The sequence below is a fragment of the Agelaius tricolor genome, unplaced genomic scaffold, assembly GCF_023055355.1.
Source record: "Agelaius tricolor isolate 1412-34295 unplaced genomic scaffold, bAgeTri1.0.p SCAF_42, whole genome shotgun sequence".
NCBI lineage: Eukaryota > Metazoa > Chordata > Aves > Passeriformes > Icteridae > Agelaius > Agelaius tricolor.
Window position 1 is genome coordinate 2,224,634 of NW_027269302.1, and position 23,549 is coordinate 2,248,182.

At 51.2% G+C, this 23,549-nt stretch overlaps 1 protein-coding gene and 1 pseudogene across 3 annotated transcripts in view; both read right to left on the minus strand.

Annotated features, from left to right (window-relative positions):
* LOC139603897 (zinc finger protein 436-like) overlaps positions 1-23,549 on the minus strand; it is a 450,855-nt pseudogene that overhangs the window by 24,999 nt on the left and 402,307 nt on the right.
* The window catches only part of LOC139603874 (zinc finger protein 3-like), a 74,048-nt gene continuing 62,836 nt past the window's right edge, over positions 12,338-23,549 (minus strand). For 2 of the 3 annotated variants that reach the window (XM_071454879.1, XM_071454878.1), the window contains one exon: positions 12,338-13,716. In XM_071454879.1, the coding sequence (XP_071310980.1) occupies positions 12,715-13,716 (1,002 nt within the window). In that variant the 3' untranslated portion in view covers positions 12,338-12,714. Of the gene's footprint in view, positions 13,722-23,549 lie in introns of all 3 variants that reach the window. The other variant, XM_071454880.1, reaches the window with a different exon arrangement.

Consider the following 23,549-nt stretch of genomic DNA (forward strand, 5'->3'; position numbering starts at 1 on the left):
AACTGTAGAAAAGCAAGGGCAAGTAGAACAATGGTCTGTGCATTAACGCTTGTCTAGAATAACTCTAAGCTCCAGAAAGTTTATCTAGCAAGATATTAGGAAGGTTAAATCTTAATAGTGGAGCTCTGTGCTTTGTGTTTTAAGGCTTACAAGCAGGTATTGTATTCGAAATAAGCAAGCATTGTTTTAACCAAAAGTACGTGTGCTTGTGGTGATTGGAGAGAACTACTGTCAATATGATTTAGCTTTGTGTGATTGGTCAAGAAACTTATAAAGTAAGTTGTAACATTAAGTTCTTGGTCTGCTGCCTGGGATGTGAGCTGCTGGCATCTTCCCATTGTCATAATCATGTAATGTGACTGATGCTGAACAATAAAACAGCTCAAGGCACGTTCCACAGCAGTCCCGTCCCTTTTGTGGTCTGTAAATAACCCCCAGCCGGCGTTAAATGGTGCTTCCTCTGTGAGGAGTTACGTTAGACTCGAAGAATAAAAAAGGAGATCGTGGACAGTTTGGGCGCCAGAGGCCCAGGTTGTTAAAAAGGCGGAATAGACCATCCCCTTCGCCATCTGCATCTGATGTCCTTGTGAGTAGCATTATTAGGGGCGCCTGGGCTACAATATGGGAAATCACTTATCTAAAACAGAATGGGACGTGTTTTACCAGCTTGAAAAAGTTTTACAGGATAAAGGATGTTCAGATATCTCAAAACATGAACTGAAAGACTTTTTAATCTGGGTAAAAGCAAATACTCAAAATATAGACTTGCAGTCTGCTTTTACCTTTGATTTTTGGGACCAGATAAACTGGAAAATTTATAATCTATTCTCTCTCAAAAAGGAAGAGACTGTAGGCAGACTAATGCCTGTCTCCTGAGCTTTATTGGAGAGTTTTAAACAAAATGATTGTAACAGAGACCTTTTTGAACAACAAAACAGAACATCTTGTTCTGAGACTTTAAATCCAAGTGATGCTGGGCCATCATCCTCTTTTGGAGAAATTTTGAGTTCTGTTCGAAGTTCCTTCCCTTCTGGCATGTCCGAGATTTCTCCAAGCAGTGTAGACAGCACTCTGATTCCTGGAAGTCAGATCAGCTTTCAGCTTCGGTCGTGCCCTCTGTTTCTTCCGGGATTCTCTGCGTCCCTGCTGCTGAGAACAGCCGTCCTCCCATTCCTCCACGAAAGCAGCCACCCCCGCAATGCCCAGAAAAGTGTTCAGGATTTTCATGGCATTCCAGGAATGTGGGAGTTTGTGAGTTATGTTCAGGGCAGGGTGGAGGTCGCACAGACCCGAGAGACGAGAATTTGAAGAGGCTTTGTGATACAAGAGCTACTTGTTCTGAAATTGTGCAAGCAGGGACGGCCGAGGGGAGCTTTGGGTCTGCTCTGCCTGGCCCGGGGGCTGTGGGGGTCACTCCTGCCACTGCTTCCCCTTCTCGGGAAAATACCCCCTCGGATTTGGTTCAGGCGGGCAGATTGCTTTGCAATTCTGAAAATTCTTTTCGTGTAAATTCCTCCAACAGGTCTCTCCCAGGGTTTTCTATGGTACGCCAGCCCTCAGATAGAGGCGGTGGGGGAGCTGTGGATTTGGCTCTGCCTGCAGAGGACAGGGCAGGGGGAGGACAGAGGCAGCGGGCAGCAGCCAGGGGCCGAGCGGAACCAGAATGGCTCTGCCCAGACAGATGCCTGGGATGGAGGCAGGAGGGCTCAGAGGAGTTTCTGGAAACACAAACAGAAGCCTTGAAGCCCGTCTCATTTGCTGCTGGGGGGGAAAACAGCACGTCGAGGTCGCGGCTTGGAGCTGGCAATTTCCCAGCTGGCTCCCCGCAGGCAGAGCTGCAGTGCAGAACCTGTAACAGTGCATTGGAAATTATCACAGATACAAATTCGCGCGCATTCCGAGAGCAGGAGTCAAATTCTGGCTTTTTTCCACAGTCCAGGGTACGCGGCTCCTCCCCTGCCCTTCCTGGCAGGGCTCCGGAGGCGGCGTGGTCCTTAAGCGATGCTGCAGCCAAGAATTCAGAGTTCTCTCCCCCGCCCATGCTGGCAGAGCTCCCGGGAAAGTTTGTTGCTTTGGCTACATCCCTGCCGAGAACTTGGTGTGACCGTGGTCACAAGGGTTTTCAGGATGAAGAAGAGACGAGAATGTTGACTCCATGATCAGAAGGCTTGATTTATTATTTTATGTTATATGTTACATTAAGACTATACTAAAAAGCAATAGAAAAGAAAAGGTTTCTTCAGATGCTAGCTAAGCTAAGAATAGACAAGAAAGAATAACAAAGAGCTGTGTCTCAGACAGAGCAAGAGCCAGCTCTGCCATGAGTGGTCAGGAAATCCAAACACCCACAGGAGACCAATCACGGGTCCACCTGTTGCATTCCACAGCAGCAGATAACCATTGTTTACTTTGGTTGCTGAAACTGCAGCTTCTCACAAGGAAAAATCCTAAGAAAGGATTTTTCATGAAAGATGTCTGCGACACTTGGAGCTTGGCAGAGCTCCCAGAACAGCTGCTGTCAGTGACAATTTCACCTTTTCTGTACCAAAGACAACAATGATGAGAGGAAAAATTAAAAAGCAATCTAAATCAGAGGTTGAACCTCCCTTGAGATTACCTAATTGGTCTAATATTAATCAAAATTTAGAAAAAGATTTGGATTCAAAGATACAACTCCTTGCATTATCTGTAAGATATGGTCGTAATGATGCAAATCCACGATATGAAAGTCTTTCTCACCATGATATAAAAGAACTGCGTCAGGCTTTGAAAGAAAGTGGGTTCTCCTTATTTTAATAATGTGTTGAAAAGTATTTTTAATTGTTATGACTTAGTCCCTGCTGACTGTCGAAATGTGGCTTCCCTGATTTTAACCAATTCACAATATCTTTTATGGGAATTACAATGGAAAAAACTCCTTAATAAATTGATTGAAAGATATGCAAATACTGCTTATGAGGATCTAGATGTTACCCAATTAGCAGGTGATCCACCTTACCATAGACTGGAAAATCAAGCAGCAGAATTGCCTCGGCCTGTATTAACAGATATTAAAGATGCTGCTAGAAAAGCTTTGTTTTCAGTTGAGCCAGCTGGTACACATGTGAATGCTTTTACTACTTTTAGGCAGGGTGAAACAGAATCCTATGGTTCTTTTTTAGATAGATTAACCCAAGCAGTCGAAAAACAACGTCCAGATGAACAAGCTCGCTACTATATTGTTCAAAACCTTGCTTTTGTAAATGCTAATGAGGAATGTAGAAAAATTATTTTAACTTTTCCTGATCAGCCTCCAACTGTTACACAGATGCTAACAGCTTGCAGTAGGCTCACTGCTCCACAACATCTTGCTAATATACAGGTCAATGCTTTAGGAAAAACATTGGAAGACCATCTGACACAATGAATGGATACATTTGAAAAGAAAAAATTTGGGAAAACTCTGTTAGCACTGTGCAGTTGGACTCTGATGAAAAGACTTGTTGCTTTGCTTGTGGTAAACCAGGTCACATTAAAAAGGATTGTCGTGTGAAAACAATCCAACCAAAACAACTTCCTATTTGCCCTCGACGTCGAAAAGGGAAGCATCTTGCTAAGTACTGTCCCTCTCGTTTGACATCGATGGCAGACCCTTGTCGTTAAATTTAAAACACAGCGTGAACCACCGCGCTCAGACACAAGCAGTGGTAGCCCCTGGCAACCAGGTACCAGTCAGGTGGTGTTGGTACCTCAGTCATTTATCCCTCAATCAACCAATCCTCAAATGGTTCCAGCTCAATACCCTCAAGGGCAAGGTTCGAACTGGCCTCCTCAAAACTGATTCATCTTATTAAATATTAAGCCCCGAATGTTTCGGGGTGTGTCCTGCCTGGCTTCGTCTGGCTTTGCTGCTGGACCAAAGGCGGCAGCTGTGGCGTTTTTCACCCCAGAGATGCCTTTGGCTGGCTAGGTGCTGCAGCTGGGTGCTCAGAACAAGTCCAGGCAAAATAGGAACTCAGTTTACCTTTGGTGGAAAAGGTTCAGACGGTGAAGAGAAAAGGAGCGGGTGGAGCCATGGAGCTTAGATCCAGAGTTTATTGTAGCATGGTAGATTTCTGAATGTGGTATCAGCTCCAGCCAGACAGGCAGAGACCAAACCACGGCAGAGACCCCGACCACATGGTCTCGTGTCCTTTTTAAGCCCCGGGGACAGGAGGAGGGGACGGACAGGTGAGGGCCAACCAGGTGTGAGCAGGGGAAGGGTCAGGGGATGTGGACCCTAGGACAAACCAATGAGCCCAGACCTGGGGGCATCTGCCAATCACACGACACCTTGCTGGAAGGTGCCAGGCAGGAGGGCACAGGGGGAGGCAGAAAGGTTGGCACACCTGAGGGGGATGGGATAGGTGAGACAGGAAATGGCGACACACTGCAACATCTCCCCCTAGTTTTGTTTAAAAAGAAGAGGACTGGGTTTGTGGTGCAGAATGCTTGCCAAACCATGGTTGGTAAGTCGGTTCCTCCTCTACAGGAGGTTCACTGAGGGTTCTATGTCATTCATTGAAGCACTAAGGGCTTCCAAATGGTAAACTTCAGGAGGGGGAGGAGATAAGCTTGAAATCAACTTGAGAACCATGCGGTCGACTAGTCCAAAAACAATGCTAACAACTACAACAACAAAAACTAATACAAACAGTACTAAAATTACAGTTTTCAGAATAGATCCCACCCAGCCCGAGAGTCCCCAGTCTTTGAACAGTCCACTCAGTCAGTCATCAATTTCTCTCTTGATGTCCGAGGTCTTTTGCCAAGGTAGCCTGTACGTTCGCTTTGGGCTGAGGGACTATCCAGGAGATCACTGGTGGGATGATCACGAGCAGGATGAGGAGCAGGCTTGGTCTCATGGCATCTTGAGGCTACACACGAACCGTGGGATCTAAACTGGTACAAGGAAACTTAAGACAAACATATTACAAGCTATTCCAGAAAGGAGGCTTAAATGGAATTTCCTCCAGAGAACGCGTGCAGCGTTTCCTTCTCCAGGCAGCATTGGCAACCTGGGGTGCTTCTGTCGATTTCTCTGAGACCTTGGGAACATAGGGCCTTACCCATTTGGAAGGAACCCACTTTAACCCAGAGGGGGTGGACACACAGGCGTATCCACATCCCCAAGTAACCAATTTGTAAGGTCCCACCGTTTTCCAAGTCTCAGGGTCCTTTACTAAAACTGGAGGCTTTTCTTTCAACATCGTATAACTGCTCCCCCCAAAGTGGCGCAGGATGGGCGGGTTCAGGCTATCAAAGGAACAATTCAGAAAATTTATCGTGAACAGCGCCCTGGACAATCGGATGTGGGGGGGTTCCAACTTCAGAACCTGTTGCTGCTGGTCCAGGAGTCTTTTAATATTGCAGTGAGTCCTTTCTACAATGGCTTGACCTGTAGGGGAGTAGGGGATGCCAGTTTTGTGCTTTACTCCCCATTGCTGCAGGAAGCTCCCAAAATCCTTGGATTTATAGGCAGGCCCATTATCAGTTTTCAATTCCTTGGGGATGCCCATGAAAGAAAAAGCCTGTAAGAGGTGCTTAATGGCATTGATAGATGATTCTCCTGTGTGGGCAGAGGCATAGACCGCTCCAGAAAAGGTATCTACACTAACGTGAACGTATTTCTGCTGTCCAAACGACTGTATGTGTGTTACATCTGTTTGCCACAGTTCACAACTGTTCAACCCCCTGGGGTTTGCTCCCGTACTCACTGTAGCGAGTGCATGTTGTTGGCAATTTGGGCATGTGGCCACAATCGCTTTGGCCTGTTCTCGAGTGATGTGAAACTGACGAACTAGGCCAGGTGCATTTTGGTGGAAAAGCTGGTGGCTGATTTTTGCCTGTTCAAAAACATTTGGAAGAGTGGCCATCACTGCAGGTGCCGCAAGAGCATCTGCCCTTCTGTTGCCTTCAGCGATAAACCCTGGCAGGTCGGTGTGTGACCTGACGTGCATCACATAAAATGGTTGCTCTCGGTGAGTGACTAACTTTACAAGTTTTGAGAGCAATTCAAAAAGTGTGATGTTAGACACTTCTTGCAGTATTGCTTGATCTGCCCTGGACACTACTCCTGCCACATATGCAGAATCCATAATCAGATTGAATGGTTCTGAGAACCTTTCAAAAGCCCTAACAACAGCAGCCAATTCAGCAACCTGAGGTGAACCTTCCACCTCAGCAATGTCCGTCTCCCACTGCTGGGTTTGAGGATCCTTCCAAGTCATAACGGACTTGTGGGACCTCCCAGACGCATCTGTAAAGACAGTCAGAGCCTTTTTTAAAGGTCTCCTACTCAGAGCACTTCTCAATTTCAGAATAAATTGAACATCTTGTTGGAACATTTTGTGGGCAGGCCGGTGGACAGAAATTTGTCCTGAGTAGGAATCCAGAGCAAACTGCAACACTTCATTTTCTCGAAACAATTGTTCCAATATTTGCATAGAATTTTGACCCGATTTTAACTCAATTGGAATGTGAATGCACTCAAAGTCACATCCTGCTAACTCCCTGATCCGGGTTCTTGCTTTCCGGATCAGTTCTGCTACCAGCTCCTGAGGCTTTGTCATTCTCTTGGACCTTTTGTGACTGAGGAAAACCCATTCTATGATCAAGAGAGGGTCCCTCTTGTCCTGGCCCTTTTTAGGTGTGCCCTTTACCTTAGGAGTTTGTTTTTCCTCCCACTGGAAAATGATTCCATGGAGGTGTGGCGACTTACCTAAGATGATAAATTTGAATGGCAGGTCAGGCCGGCATTGGTGGGCCTGTCTTGTGGACATTGCAATCTGAACCTTTTCTAGAGCTTTCCGTGCCTCTGGGGTAATAGACCTAGGAGCACTGGGGTCCTCTCCCCCTTTCAATAAATTGAAAAGAGGGGCAAGGTCTTCATTAGTCAGACCGAGCCATGGTCTTACCCAATTCAAAGACCCACACAACTTGTGGACATCCGCAAGGGTTTTGATCCTTGGATTGATTTCTAGTTTTTGAGGAACAATGGTCCTATTTCCAATTTCTAGGCCCAAATATTTCCAAGGTGGCATCTTTTGAATTTTCTTTTCCTGGAGCTCGAACCCTGCAACAATCAATGCATCGATCATTAGGTCAAGCGCATGTGTGAGTAGATCATCATTGGGGGCACACACAAGGATATCATCCATATAACGATAGATGATGGCCTTTTCTGCGGCTGCACGCACTGGGGAAAGCAGGGAAGAGACAGACCACTGGCAGATCGCTGGGGAAACCTTCAGGCCCTGAGGGAGAACTGTCCAATGGCACCTTTTCATAGGGGCTTCCATGTTGATGGTGGGGACCGAGAATGCGAAACGCGGTGCGTCGTCAGGGTGTAGGGGAATATGGAAAAAGCAATCTTTTATATCAATAACAGCTAATTTCCAATCCTGGGGAAGCATTGTTGGGGATGGCATACCAGGTTGGGGAGAGCCCATGTCTTCAATGACATTATTAATTTGTCGGAGGTTGTGCAGGAGCCACCATCTCTTTTTGTCAGCTTTCTGAATTACAAACACTGGAGAGTTCCACGGGGACGTGGTCTCCACAATGTGACCTTTTTTCAACTGCTCTTCCACCAGCTCCTCAAGCGCCCTTATTTTTTGTTTACTGAGCAGCCACTGTTTCACCTCAACTGGTGTGTCTGTTTTCCACTTCAGTTTTTGGGTGGGGCGCTGTTGTTCAATGACCGCTGTACAAAAATCTTGTGGGGAGTCTGGAATATCAATTGTGACACCCCACTAGGCCATTAAATCTCTCCCTAACAAAGGTTCTGAATAATCTAACACAAATGGATGGATATTCGCTAATTGTCCAGTTGGTCCCTCGATTTGGATGATGCTTTTGGATTGTTTTGCCAATTGCAGACCTCCTACACCTTGAATGTGACTGGCAATGTTTTGCAAAGGCCAATGTGCTGGCCAGTCCTGTACTGGGATCACTGTGCAGTCTGCACCCGTGTCTACAAGCATCTCAATGTGTTTTGACTCCCCACCCCCACTGACATTACACCATAATTTGGGTTTGTCTCTCCCAATAACTTGGACCCGGGCAACTGTGGGCCCTTGTTTTTCGGTGCCTTCAGGCAAAAACAGCACAGGGATAGCTTGGGCAACAATTTGTCCTTTGGGAAGAAACAGGGGTGGGTGGAAACAGTGCAGCCCAAGAACAAATTGCTCAGGATCTGATGCTGTCATTCCTGGAGCAATTTCAATCTCACGTGGTGTGTGTTTGGTGTCCCCAATGACGATGTACTTACAGCGAATACGGTGCCAAGTACCCTTCTGTTCTGGGTTGACAGAGACAAAATGCCAATCCGTGCCTTTCAGGTGGAGTGATTCTGTCAGCTGCAACCTGAAAGGCTCATTGACAGAAGACGTGGTTAACATAGGTTCATTTAAATTATAACAAGGGTTATCTCTTTGCATCTTTAACAGTGGACCAGCAGACGTGGTCATTGAAGCATCTGCTTCACTTACAGAAACAGTAACATTACTGCGCACTTGGTTTGTTTTGGTTCCCTTATTCCCTTGGCCTGCCCTTTTTGTGTCTGCACGCCTGGCAGGCCGGCGCTCCCTGTTCAGTTTTTTTGTTGTTGTTGACCCCCTGGGAGTGTTTGCAATTTCCCTCCCATGCCATTTCTAAACTCGTCAAATTGCCCTTTCAGGGGGCACTGGTTACTCCAATGCCCATGGTTGTGGCAAAGCAGGCATGGCTTTGTGGGGTCCACCATTGCTGGTCGTCGCTGCTGCCCAGGGTGCTGCTGTGCTGAGGGAATGGGCGCAGGGCTGGCAACGGTGACGCACTGAGGTGGTCTCGGCAGCAGCCTTGGTCTGGTGTCTTCAGCCACACTCATCAGAGGCACTTTCCTGTTACAAACTAGAAGCATATCTTTTAGTGTAGGGGGGATTCTAGAGGAAGGCTCAAAATTGTGGCTCGACACTGTTCATTTGCATTTGTAAATGCCATTTCCTCTAAAACTTCTTCCCTTGCATTCTCTTTTTTGACTTGGGTTTCAATGGCTCTAGTTAACCTTTCGACAAATTTCAGAAAGACTCGGATGGCAGCTGCTTGAACTTACTGTAGGGCTCAAAAGGCCCTTCAGGTTGGAGGGAAAAGAATGCTTTTTCAGCAGCTTCTTTTACCTTCTCCAGTGTTTCTACAGGGATTACAGTTGCTTGGATCGAGGGGGAAGACCACTGACCTACACCGAAGAGATGCTCAATGGTAATTGGCATCCCATTAGCATCTTTTGCTGTGTTTGGATCAGCACACAAGCTTGGGAGAGCTTCTTTTAGCAGTTATTTCCATGCTACTTCCCATAATTTGAATTCTGTAGATGTCATGAGGCATGAGAAAAGCTGTTTTAAATCATGTGGGACGACTACAGTCCTGCTCAATTCAGAATTTAAAAGGCCACGGAAGTATGGACTGTGTGGGCCATATTCTTTGTGGGATTTACAGATTTCTTTAATCAATTGACATCCAAAAGAGCTCCAATTAGCAGTTTGAGCTGCTCCCCCTTGGGCTGCAGGCTGATATGAAACAGGGGCAAATGACAAAGTGGGACCCTGTATTGGGTCTGCAGCTTCTTGCCCTGTATCCCTTGCATTGGAAGCAACGGGAGCACAGAAACAGGTTTGGGGACATGCAGTGGGTGTGCCCCCACCGAGGGAACCCGGGGAGGGGGCAGAGTCAGGGGGAAGGCAAGGGGCGGGGATACTGTGGGAACAGGGGGCGGAGACACCTGGTGACATCACTTCGGCAGACGCCCCTTGGGAGGAGTAGAGGGGCGGAGCTGAGGGTACAGCAGGTAGGGGAGGGGGAGGGAAGGTGTCACGAGGAACAGGAGGAGAGGGGGATGGGGAAGGAATTTTGGGATGCTCAATGGGATCTTGGGAAGAAGATGACCAGGTCTGGGAGGGTGCCATGTGGCATCCTCCATCTTGGGGAGCCCCTAGGCACTGGGGGCCATTTTGGGGATCACTGCTCTCCGAAAAGCTTACACAAGCTCTGGGATTTAGAGCGGGGGAAACGGGGTTTTGGGAAGATTTCCACGAGACCTGGCCAGGGCCTTGTGGACAAGGGGACTCAGGCATTTTACCTTGCACTGGGAGTCGACTTCCCAGCGTGTGAGCAGGGTTTGCTCTGTTTAAAATACCAAGTTTTGGGGTAAGAGGTTCAGGGCTGGAAGGGGGGGAAACAGGGAGAGCAGAGGTACATGGCTTAACATTTGGCTTTTTCTCCAATTCCCTTTGTTTGAGTAAAGCAGTCCAAATTTGTAAGCTCCAGAACACAAATTTAGCTGAGGACGTAGTCCCAGACTGTCCCAAGGTTATCAATTCATGTCCTACTTTATCCCAAAATTGAAGATTGTGGATTTCCTCAGGAGAAGTTTGTGGGAAGTGCAGAAAAAGCCACCTTACAAACTGTTTCAATTTTCCTTTTGAGAACTTTACGTTTGCATTAACTAAAATTCCAATAATATGATAATACACTCCTTTTTGTGCTGTGCTTAATTTCGAGCCCATGTTACATGTAAATGGCACAGAACAAATTCCCGCCGACCGAATACAAAACCAAAATCAGCTACCGATTTAAAAAAAAAACAAACTACGGTTAAAAGGCGATTACAGACGAAAGCTTTCACAATGCAGCTGTATACACTGCTTTTAAAATTGCCGCGGGCAGGAGCAGCAGGGAGTCGGGACCCGCCCCGCGGGAATGCAGCCCCCCCGCGCCGAGAGAGAGAGAGAGAGAGAGAGCCCCCCCCCGTGCCACGTGGTGAGCCGGAACCGGGGCCGCCCCGCGCCGCGTGGAGACAGAGACAAAGCCTCCCCCGCCCCGGGAACGCAGCACCCCCCAAGCACCGAGAGCCGAGCACGCTGCCGAGCCGGGGGGAGGGGTAGGCAGGGCCGTCCTGCTCTTCCGAGCTGGCACCAATTCCAAAAGCGGCGAGAACACGCCGCAGAGTTAAAACTTTACAGAGAACTACGTTATCACCGCAGGGCTGCGCAGCCTAAATGCAAAGCACAAAAAGGAACTCGTCTCACGGCAAAGACGGGTTTTTAAAAGGGAACTCGTCTCACGGCAAAGACGGGTTTTTGAGGTACTACCCCGCAAAGGAGCAGAAATACTTACTGAAATCGAAGCAGTTCCTGGCAAAGTCAGGCAGGCTGGTCTCTTCACTTGAATAGGACCCCTATTCTCCCCGGGAAAATTCGCTCACCAGAAAGGAGCTGTTTTTCCAAAGGCGCAATGCGTTCCTCGAGGCTTCTTGTGGGATCAGGCCCAAAGTCTCTTCTGGAGAACTGTGCAACCACAGCTCTTTCCAGTGGAAGCAAAGCTGCTGTAACGCTTTTCCAAGGTTCTGAGATTCCTTTTGGGGCTGCAGGTCCATGCAGCCCCACGTTGGGCGCCACTATATTAAATATTAAGCCCCAAATGTTTCGGGGTGGGTCCTGCCTGGCTTCGTCTGGCTTTGCTGCTGGACCAAAGGCGGCAGCTGTGGCGTTTTTCACCCCAGAGATGCCTTTGGCTGGCTAGGTGCTGCAGCTGGGCGCTCAGAACAAGTCCAGGCAAAATAGGAACTCAGTTTACCTTTGGTGGAAAAGGTTCAGACGGTGAAGAGAAAAGGAGCGGGTGGAGCCATGGAGCTTAGATCCAGAGTTTATTGTAGCATGGTAGATTTCTGAATGTGGTATCAGCTCCAGCCAGACAGGCAGAGACCAAACCACGGCAGAGACCCCGACCACATGGTCTCGTGTCCTTTTTAAGCCCCAGGGACAGGAGGAGGGGACGGACAGGTGAGGGCCAACCAGGTGTGAGCAGGGGAAGGGTCAGGGGATGTGGACCCTAGGACAAACCAATGAGCCCAGACCTGGGGGGGCATCTGCCAATCACTCAACACCTTGCTGGAAGGTGCCAGGCAGGAGGGCATAGGGGGGGAGGGAAAGGTTGGCATCCTCGAGGGGGATGGGATAGGTGAGACAGGAAATGGCGACACACTGCAACACCTTAGATATTCAAAAACAATTAAAATATTTTTTAAAAATTTAATTACAGGTGAGTGGCTTTACTTGGATATTGGTTTTTGGACTGTTTGGGTTAGATGATTTAAAACTGGGACTTTTATAGGAATTTAATCACCTGAGAAGGTGGCACTCTGCAAACAGAACTGACTGAAAATGAACGGGACAGAAATCAGGACCTCTTGAAAGTTTTATTTGCTATCAAATACATCCCACACACCCAGCCCCACACAACCCCCATCCCATTGCTCCAAATTGAGATCCCACTTCTCCCAATCTCCTTCCAACCCCATCTCACCCTGATGGGTGTGGAATTGAGCAAGTTTATCCTGGGATTGAGTTTTTTTGAGGAGGGAACAAGCAATTTGAAGTGGGATTGAGCATTTATGGCTAAAAATTTAGTTGTTTTCAGTGCGATTTGAGTGGTTTTGAGGTGACAGATCCATCCCTCTTGGTTTTTGGAGTGCAAAGATATTGAGAAGAGCAAAAATTAAAGCCAAACCAAAGGACAAACAGCCAGGCGTGTTCCCAACATGGATCACAGGGAATGTGAGTGACCAGGGCTGTGCCCAAAGTGCCTCCTCCAGTGGGGGATGGAGCTGCAGCAGCGCACGAAGCTCTTACTGCACTCAGGGCACTTGCAGGGCTTCCCTTACTGGTGCCTCCGTTGGTGTTGGGTCAAGTGAGAGCTCTGTGAGAAGCTCTTCTCACACTGGGGACACTCGTAGGGCCTCTCCCCTGTGTGGATGCGCCGGTGCCTGATGAGGGTGGAGTTCTGCCTGAATCCCTTCCTGCAGTTGGGGCATTGGAAGGGCCTCTCCTCTGTGTGAATCCGATAGTGCTGGAGGAGATGGGAGCTGGTCAGAAACCTCTTCCTGCATTTATCACACTCGTAGGGCCTCTCCCCTGTGTGGATGCGCTGGTGCTTGACAAGGTCGGAGTTGTACTTGAATCCCTTCCCACAGTCGGGGCATTGGAAGGGCCTCTCCTCTGTGTGACTCCGATAGTGCCGGAGGAGATCAGAGCTGGTCTGAAACCTCTTCCTGCATTTATCACACTCGTAGGGCCTCTCCCCTGTGTGGATGCGCCGGTGGGTGACAAGGTTGCCGTTGTACTTGAATCCCTTCCCGCAGTCGGGGCATTGGAAGGGCCTCTCCTCTGTGTGAATCCGATAGTGCTGGAAGAGACTGGAGCTGGTCTGAAACCTCTTCCCACACTCGGAACACTCATAGGGTCTCTCCCCTGTGTGGGACCTCTGGTGGCTGATCAGGCTGGAGCTCTCTCTGAAGCTCTTCCCACACTCCCCACACTCGTAGGGCCGGTCCCCAGTGTGGATCCTCTGGTGCCTGATCAGCACGGAGTTCCACCTGAAGCTCTTCCCACACTCCTCGCACGTGTGGGGCTTCTCCCCATCATGGAGCTGCTCATGGAGCACCAGCTCTGAGCTCTGGCTCCATCTCCGGCTGCCTTCCCGGCCCAGGCTGGCTCTTTCCCCCTCACATCCCCGCCATCTGCGTTTGCAGCCCCTCCTCGTGCGGCATCTCCGGGCCTTTTCCTCCCCGTTGGCTTCCTGCGCCGTGGAGCCGCTCAAAACGGCCTCTGCCACCAGGTTCTGCCGCGGGCATTTGTCCTCCCTGCTCTCCATGCTCAGCTCCTGCTCTGGGCGAGGAAGGACAAGGACAGCATGGGATTTGCCTCCCTGCCACAGGCAAGGGAAACGAGATCCCCCCCAGGGCACACCCGGGGACGCACTGCCCCCTCTTGGCTCTCCCCATTTCGGGATGCCGGGGCTCTTTGGGCTCCCGGGCTCCCTTCTCCCCTCATTCTCTGCTCTGGGCTGCAGCGGCTCCAAGGAGTCCCCCCTGCCCCTCTCCAGGCTCTTGAGGCTCCCGCCAATGGCGGCGCTCCCCCCTCTCTGGCCTCCCCACTTTGGCCTCCTGGGGGACACAGGGCTCTGCTCCTCCAGGCTGCCTCTGCCGGCAGCCGCCACCGCCACCCCCCGATGTCCCCCCGAGGGGCCTTTTCCGCTCAGCCTTGGACTTCTTCATTCTCCAAACATCCCCCCAAAAACCCAACCCAGGGACCCCCCGGGATATCCGGGCGGGGCTCCCCGTCCCCGCTCACCAGAGCCATGGGGGGGGCGACGATCCCACAGGTGGGGGCTGCGAATTCAGGCAGGGCTGGAACGCATGGCTCCCTCAGCTCAGCCTTGATCCGCCCTTGTCCCTCCTCTTCCTCTTCCTCCCATCGTCCTCTTCCATCCCCCCTCTGTTATCCCCACCGGCTTCTCAACTTCCATCCCTCCCCTTCCATCCCTTCTCCTCCTCCTCCTCCCTAACCCCACCTCCTTCTCCTCCTTCCATCGCTGCTCGCTCTCCGCCTTCATCCCTCCCCTTCCATCCCTCCTCCCTTTCCTCCTCCTCCCCCCTAACCCCGCCTCCTCCTCCCCCTCCATCCCTGCCCTTCCCTCCCTCCTCCTCCTCCTCCTCCCCCAGCAGCAGCCACACCCTCGGTGCCCCGTTCCCGCAGCCCTCGCAGCCCGCGGCAGCAGCGGCCATGGAGCCAGGCCAGGTCGGCATGGGCAGCGCGGGGCTCTCGGCTGCTCCCAGCCGCTGCGGGCGGGGGGAACCCAGCCCGGGCCAAAGGAGAGGCAAACTGGGCAAACTAGGGGCTGCACATCCAAACTGGGCCTTGCTGGGGACCCTGCCTGGCCCCTGCCAGCCCTTGGGGCTCCTCTCGGCACATCCGCCAGGGGGGAACGCACACAGGCCTGGGGGATCCCAGCAGTGGCAGCACTGCCAGGGACTGGGCTGCACTGGGATCGTACTGGGAGCGACTGGGGCTGTACTGGCTTTGTACTGACATCATACTGGGATTGTACTGGGAGCGACTGGGGCTGTACTGGCTTTGTACTGACATCAGACTGGGATTGTACTGGGAGTGACTGGGACTGTACTGGCTTTGTACTGACATCGTACTGGGATCATACTGCCATACCAGGCAGATTGTGATCACACTGATGGATACTGGGATCATACTGGGATCATACTGGGATCATGCTGGGAGCGAGTAGGAGCCTTCGGGGGGGGGCAGTTAACACCATGTTATGGGCAATTGGGATATACTGGGAGTGACTGGGATTATGCTGAGGGTGACTGGGAACAGCTGTGAACAACTGGGATCATGCCAGGAGCAACTGGGAGTGACTGGCTGCATGTTGGGGGTGATTGGAAACTGCTGGGGTTATACTGGGATGAACTGGGATCATGCTGGAGCTGACTGGGATCATTCTGGCAGTGAGTGCCACTACACTGAGGCTGACTGGGAGTGCTTGGGAGCAAATGGGATCATCCTGGAAGGAACTGGAAAGATGCTGGAGGGAACTGGGCTACACTGGGGGATACTGGGAGTGACTGGAACAAAAGTGAGGGTGAAAGAGAGCAACTGGGACCATGTGGAGCACAACTGCTTCAGACTGGCAGGGACTGGGAGCACACTGGGGCCATATTTGGATCATACTGGGAGGGACTGGACTAATACTGGGAGGATCTGAGAGGGACTGGGAGCACACCCTGCACATCATCCCCCAGACTGGGCCTGACTGGGAGCAACTGGGAGCACGCTGGCAGCAAATGGCATCATACTGGGACTGACTGGGCTGATCTAGGGAGCAACTGGAACCATACTGGAGGCAGCTGGGACCATACTGGGAGAGACTGGAAGCAACTGGGATTATACTGGGACCACACTGGGAGGGCTGGCATGGGACTGGGATCAAACTGGAGCTTACTGGGATCATATTGGGGTTGAAAGGGAGCGACTGGGATCACACTTTGGGCTACTGGGAGCAGCTGAGGGAAACTGGGATGATGCTGCAAGCAAACTGGAGGAACTGGGAAGCACTGGATGCCTGCTGGGGGCAACTGGGATATACTGGGCATGACTGGGGGATCATACTGGGAGAACTGACACCTTACTGGGGCCACTGGCAGTGCCTGGGAATGACTGCAGACATGCTGGGGGCAACTGGGATATACTGGGAGTGTCTGGAACCATCCTGGGGGGACTGGAACCACACTGGAAACAACTGGGACCATGCTGGGGAGAACTGGGACCACGCTGGGGGCAACTGGGAGTGAGTGGGACCATGCTGGGAGGGACTGGGATCATCTGGGGAGGGACTGGGACTAGAGCAGGGGCAACTGGGTCCAACTGGGACCATCCTGGGAGTGTCTGTAACCATAGGGGAGTGATGGAAGCACACTGGGAACAGCTGGGCCCATGCTGGGAGCAACTGGGATCCCACTGGGGGCACTGGCATCAGACTGGGAGTGACTGGGAGCAACTGGGATTAGACTGCAAGGGACTGGGATCGTACTGGGAGTGGCTACACTCATACTGGGATTATACTGGGTGTGAATGGAACCTGACTGGGGCTTCCTGGGAGCTACTGGGCCCATGTTGGGAGGAAAATGTGACCCACTGGGAGCAACTGGGATCGGCTGGAAGGTTCTGGAACCATGCTGAGAGGACTGAGACTACAACTGGGGCAACTGGGATCATCCTGGGAGCAACTGGGGCCACCCTTTGAGCAACAGATGGAAACTGGGATGATGCTAGAGGAAACTGGGAGGAACTGGGAAAGACTGGGATCATTCTGAGGTAACTGAAACATACTGGGAGTGTCTCTAACCATCCTGGGGGCACTGGAACCACACTGGGAACAGCTGGGATCATGCTGGGAGCAACTGGGACGATGCTGGGGGAAACTGAATCTGCCCTGGAGGCAACTGGGCACGACTGGGACCCTGCTGGGAGGGACTGGGACTATTCTTGGGGCAACTGGGATCATCATGGGCGGAACTGGGAACAGCTGGAATTATGCTGGGAGCAACTGGGATCACACTGGGATCCCAGTGAGAGCAGCTGAGTGCATGCTGGGTTACACTGGGATCTCATTGAGAGCAACTGGAATCACACTGGGATTGACTGGGAGTGGCTGGTTTTGTGGATTTTGGGGGGTTTGGATTTTGGGGGATTTTCTTGGCATTTTGAGGGGGAGTTTTTCTGGGGGAGTTTGGGGGTTTATTGAAATTTCTTGTGTCTCTTTTTGAATTTTGGGGGTTTTCCTGGGATTTTGTTGGGATTTTTTGGGATTCTCAGAAATTCCTGGGGTTTTATTGGGATTTTTAGGAGATTTTGGGGCATTTTTTTGGAATTGTGGTGGCATTCAGAGGGATTAATTGGGGATTTGGGGTTATGGGGATTTTTGGTGGGATTTGGGGGGGTTTGGGTGTTGCCAGGATTTCTTTGGATCTTGGGGGAGATTTTGTGGGACTTTTTCTAGATTTGGGGACATCTTTGGGGGATTTGCGGAGTTTAATCAGGAGTTTTGGGGTTTTTGGCATTCCAAAGAATTTTATGGATTTTTATTGGGATTCTAGAGTGTTCTAATGGGATTTTGAGAGACTTCAAAGGATTTTGTGGGTTTTATTGGGACTTTTGGGGCTTTTAAGGAGATTTTGGTGCCTCTCAGCCCTTCCCCACACCCAGGGAATGCCCCAAAGCCCCCCTAAAATTCCACAAAAACCCCACAAATCCTCAAAAATTACAAGAAAACCCTCAAAAACCCCAGGGAATCTCCAAACATACCAGTGGAACTCACCAAAATTTAAAAAAACTGACTAAATTTTCAATAAATCTCCCCCCAAAAGCCCCCACAATTCCCAACAAAACACCAAAAATCCAAAATCCCCCAATTCAACAAAACCCCCCAAAATAACATAACCATCCCAAAACCCAATAATTCTTCCCATAAACCCCAATAGTTCCCCCCAAACTCCAAACAAAATCCCCCAAAGCCCAAAAAAGCCACCCCCAAATCCCCAAAAACCCTCTCAGAACCCCAAAGTCCCCACAAACCCCCCCAGACTCAGTGGGGCCGTCCTGGATCAGGGGGCACCGGCCGGTGGAACAGGAGCCACTTCAGGGGGCCCTGGGAGCTTTTTGGGGAGGGGGCACCATGGGAACCCCTGCTGTGCCCCCTCCCCCCGAAACCCCCAGACCCCGGTTCAGGGTGGGCCTGGGACCCCCCGGGACCCCCAAATCTCCCCCAGGACCCCTCCAGGAACGCCCAACCCCGCAGAGCTCCCCCAGTGTTGGCCCAGAACCTCTCTGGACCCCCAAACCCTCCCCAGGACCCCAAAAATCTCCCCAGGACTCTCATCCCCCCCAGTTCTTCCCAAAATTCACCCCAGACCCACCTGAGACGCCCCCAAATCTATCAGACTGCCCCAAATCCCCCTCAGACCCCTCAATCCCCCCAAACCTCATGAAATTGCCTCAGACTCCTCGAAATTCCCCAGACCCACCTCAGAACGGCCCAGATCCTCTCGCAATCCCCCAAAATCCCCTCAGACTCTCCCAATTCCTCTCAGTTTCTCCTAAACCCACCTGAGAACGCTCCAGACGCTCTCAAGCTCCCCCCAAAGCTCCCTAAAGCCCCCTCAGACCCACCAAAGCCCCCTCAGACCCCCTCATTTCCCCCAAACCCACCGCACACCCTCGTGTTTCCCGTTGATGCCCCTAAAAATCCCCAATTTCCCCTCAGACCCGCCCCAAACACCCCCAGTTTGCCCCCGGCCCCACCTCAGCTCCGCTCTCCCTCAGAATCTCGCGCCTCCACCGCGTGTGCAGGCTCCCAGCAATGGCGGCGCGCCCCGCCCCAAACCAACCAATCAGCGCGCTGCACATCCCTGAACTAACCAATCACGGCGCGGCTCCCCTCAGCAAGGCCCGCCTCCCCTGCGCTGTCCCAGCCAATCAGAGGCGAGCCAGAAGCGGCGCCCCCTTCCCCGCCGCCGCCGGGACCCCCCGGGCTCGGGACAGGAGCGGGAGGGGCCTGAGAGGGGATCGGGGGGGGGGCGGGGGAGGGTCCGGGGGGTCAGGGGGGGCTTTGGGGAGGGGTCCGGGGGTTTGGGGGGGGTCTGGGGAGGGGTCCTGGGGCATTGTGGGGGGACCTGGGGGGTGCGGATGGGTCCTAAGAGGGGTCTCGAGGAGGGGTCGCGAGATATGAGACACTCATGCCACAGTGTAAGCTGTAAGCGAAAGGAATTTTAAGAGCTGTTTTGGTTATTTCAGAGAAAGTTTAAAAGGGAGAAGCTGCTGTGTGATGTTATGATCGATTTTTGGTGCCAGAGTCCAAGGAGTTTAGGGCTGGAAATCCCAGCCCCACTGGATCCAAATGAGGAAATCACCTGGCCCTGTCCTACCAAGGTGTCACGTTGGTGAAATTAAAAGGCAAAACACGGTCCATAAGACAGAAAGGAAAGTGGTACTGCCTCAAGAAAACCTCTTAAGCAAGTCTGGCTGCACTTTTTATTCAAGAGAAAAGCAAAGTTCAGGAGAAAATGAAAAGTGTTTTGCATGGCTGATCAAAGACATCTGGAAGATTTAGAAGAAAGCCCAGCAAGCTGCTGCAATTGATAAAAAAAGATTAGTGCAGAGCAATTTTCTTGGAGATTGCCAGGAAAGAGCAGAATAGCAGAGAGCAGAGAAAGGGATCCACCCTGAGGTGTCTTGTCCATATCCATGATTGACTCCAACAAATCCAAGAATATCCTGAGCTGGAAGGGACTCACAGGGATCATGAGTCTGACTCATGGCCCTGCGCAGGACATCCCACCACAGGTCTGAGAGCCTTGTCCAAACATTCCTTGAATTCACAGGGGCTGGGACCATTCCCTGGGGAGTCTGTTCCAGTGTCCAGCACCCTCTGGTCCAAATCTGATGAAAACTGCACCAGGACAGAGTCCAAACCCAAAGACTAAGGAAAGTCAGGAGACCCCTTGGTCTGAATGCACTGAATGTCCCAGCACCAGACCCATGATTCAGAATGGGCAGTCATCAATGCAAGATTAACTAATTGTGGGAGTCAGAAGTAAGTTGTAGTGATATAAACTGAGGTTTTTGGCCTCACTGAAAGGTGCAATGGCCACAAGCTTTCAACGGAGGACTCACAGGAAGAAATGTTAGATTTCCTAAAAGGCCAGTTGAGGTTTTGGAGGATGGAGCCCACCAAGACCTCCAGAAGTAGGAGAGGGGCTGAAAGGATGAAGTCAGCAGGGACAGAAATGGGAGAAAAGCCACACTTGCCAAGGAAATTCCAGAAGCAGTGATGGCAACAGCAGCACTGGCTCCAGCTTCCTCAGCTTCTTCTTTAAGGTGGGAACGGAGGAAAAGGGGGGGAAGATGTTCTTAGAAGGGAAGGCTTGGCACTGATGGGGCTGTGGACTCCTCACCTGAAACTCCCTGAAACGGTGACACTGGCTCAAACCACGGCATTTTTTAAAAGCTAATTTTCTTGAGAGCAAAAGTTTGAGTCTTGAAAGTGATCTCAGGCTTCACACCTTATCTGAGAAAAGTTTTTAAACAAACACTGAAATTCTCAGTGACATAATAGAGATACAAGGGTAGGCATTGAGAACTCCTTGATTCCCCTGGATCCTAATGCATCTTAGGATCAGCTTAATAAAGGAGGAATGGATTTAGGTGCTGGCTCAAGTCCAACATTCATTAATATTTGTGGGTGTGGATGTTGTGGCTGCCCCATCCCTGGAAATGTTCCATGCCAGGCTGGATGGGCTTGGAGCAATCTGGGATGCTGGAAGGTGTCCTGTGGCAGGGGGTGGGACTGGATGAGCTTTAAGATCCTTTCCAGCCTGAACCATTTGGGGATTCTGTGATTCCATGAACACATCCACACCCAGCCTTACTCCAAACGTGTCAAGCAGGGACGGGGGGTTGGCAGTCCCCAGACAACAGTGGGCAGGAGGAGAAGAAGCTGGCACGGATTAACTGAGCTGCTCTCCACAGAAAGAGCAGCAAGGGGGATTCTCAGCCAGGACCAGCCACAGAGGGACCCGGGCTCCTCCCTGGATGTGAGGGGGAATGCAAACAAGAGGCGTCACACATTCCTCTGTGCATCCCTCACCTGCAGCTGGCCTGAGGAGGTGGCCAGCTCACGGCCAAAGGGAAGGGTGTGTGTGTGCAGCATCGTGGCTTCCATGTGGGCCAAAGCAGAGCCAAACTCCCGTTTGATTAATGAGCCCTTGGATCCAGCTCCCTGCCTCCCTCCGCGTGCAAGGAGCACGATCCCAGCAGCACGCACTGCTGGCCTTCAAGGGCTGGCTGGGGCAGCTCCTGATAGCGCTGTTTATTCAGCTTCCCCAAGGAAACAGTGTGGATTTTATTAAATGATCCCATCAGTGTTTCTCCATGCTGTCAGTGCAGACTCCAAAGGATGATTCCTGTTGGCTCGTAGGTCTTTGTCCGCGCACCGAGAGCGGCAGCCAAGGACAAAGCGTTGCGGGACGGGGCGGTGGGAGCCCTGCTGCTCCGGCTGCGCGGCCCTGCCGGGCTCTGAGCCCCCCGTGCCACATGCCAGGCCACAAAGGGGACAGCTGGCCCGCCAAGGACAGTGACACGAGGCACAGGGACACCTGGGACTGCCCTTGGTGCTGTCACACTCCCGCATGGATGGCTTCAAGGGAGAGAGGCACAGCCCATGGAGACCCAGCCACAGGCAAGTTTTTTATGCTATTTGAAGTGGCACGGATCCTTTTATCCCAGAAAAACGGCACCTGTTTGTCACCTGCTGGTTCTTAGCCCTAAGAATTACATTGATACTGCCAGGCCAGTTTTCTGCCTATTTTTGCCATTTTTCCACCCCATCATTCCCTGATTTTATTCCCCAAACCAATTTTGCCTGTTTTCTATGCACGCTGGTTTTCACCTCAGGAGTGAAGCAAATAATCCACTCAGTGAAGAAAACACAGCTATGAAGTGGAGGACTGTCCCCTTTGGGACACAAAAGCCACAGCCACCCACACTTGGACAAAGCAAGCTGTGGCAATGCCAGGAGTGACTGTGCAGTCAGTATGGATGGAGCCAGGAGTACATTCCCCAGGGAATCCTTCACATGGGCTTGGAGAGGTGTCCAAAATGCAAAGCCCATGGTTTTCAGAGTACTCCCCTGTGTTGCTCTGAGTTTGTGCTGAGGTTGTGGGAATGAGCCAATCCTGGGATGTATCTTCCCATACTGAAAAAAATCCAAGGTTTTTGCTGGCAGGCACCACCTTTGTGTGTGTGTGTGTGTCCAAGGGCTTTGCTCTCAAAGCTCACCCTGAAGATCCACCAGATGCCTTGGTCACTTGCTCTCTCTGCCAAATGAGCAGAGGGCTCATGCTCTGGGTGAGGGGGGTCACAAAAACACATCCAGCAACTCCATGGCCCTGTGAGCTGCTGAAAAATCAGACAAGGAGCTCTGGAGCTGCTTTTCATGCACATGGGATGGCTGAGTGAGCCTGCTCCTCACCCTCCTGTTTAAACACAACCTCTGCCCTCAGCTGCAGTGAGAGTGTTTCACCCTGTGCGAGGCTCCCAGGGAAGATCTTCCTCTTTGGGAAACTGCACTTGGAGTGGATGTTTTGAAGAGGTTCAAACCTCCCCTCTCTCACCCATGGAAGGTCACTGTGATCACTGTAAAACAGAGCTTTCGAGTGTTTGGAGCCTAGCCTGTGACTTCCCCACTGTTTTTGTCAGCACCTGCACACCCCAAATGTTTCTATGCCTAAAACAGCACTACTGAGAGCTCAGAGTGATGCTGTAGAGAGGATTTGGGGGGAGCCTGTGCAGGATAGCAAAAGTGCAGCTCAGTTTCTGGCATATTTTGGGTTAAAAATCATCACATGCTGCAAGCTAAAGTCAGAATTGAACCAAACAAAAATGCATTTATCATCCACAAGTCTAAGATCCTGCAGAATCAAGAAGCTTTCCTTGCCCAGCTTTGGAAAGATCACTTCTCTGGCCTAAACCCTACTTATGCGTCTTGTTTCTTCCTTATTTCCTAATTTTTTTTTTAATTCTTCTTAGGTCTTCAGTTTATTAAGCCATCGTCTAGCCATCCATTGCACTGCAACAAACCTTGGACCAAGCTCCAGGAGCTTGTGGCAATGGCCAGAGCAGCTCTCCAGGGACTGGCTCACAAGGGCTGGGGCAGGGTGACAGTGTGTCCCCTTGCAGAGGACAGGCACCAGCACACAGCTGCTCTCCTTCCCTCCGTGCTGGCCACTCAGTGGGTGAAGTGTTTCTTCTTCTGGCTGCAGAGAATGAGGCTCCAAAATCTGGCAGCAGTAACAAGGAAATGGAACAGCCTTGCCTTTCTTCAGGGTGAGGGCTGCTGTGTCTGGATTTCAGCAGCACTCAAAAGACCACCAAGCCAGCCCATTTCCTGCCACTCCAGTGGGAAAGGGTGGCATGAAAGCCCAAGTCTCAGGTGTCCGCATGGACATGCCTAAGCAGAGACAAATCACAGAATCCCAGAATGGTTTGGGTGGGAAGGGACACTAAAGATCATTCATTCCACCGCCTTCCACTATCCTATTGCTCCAAGCTCCTTCCAGCCTGGCCTTGGACACTCCCAGGGAT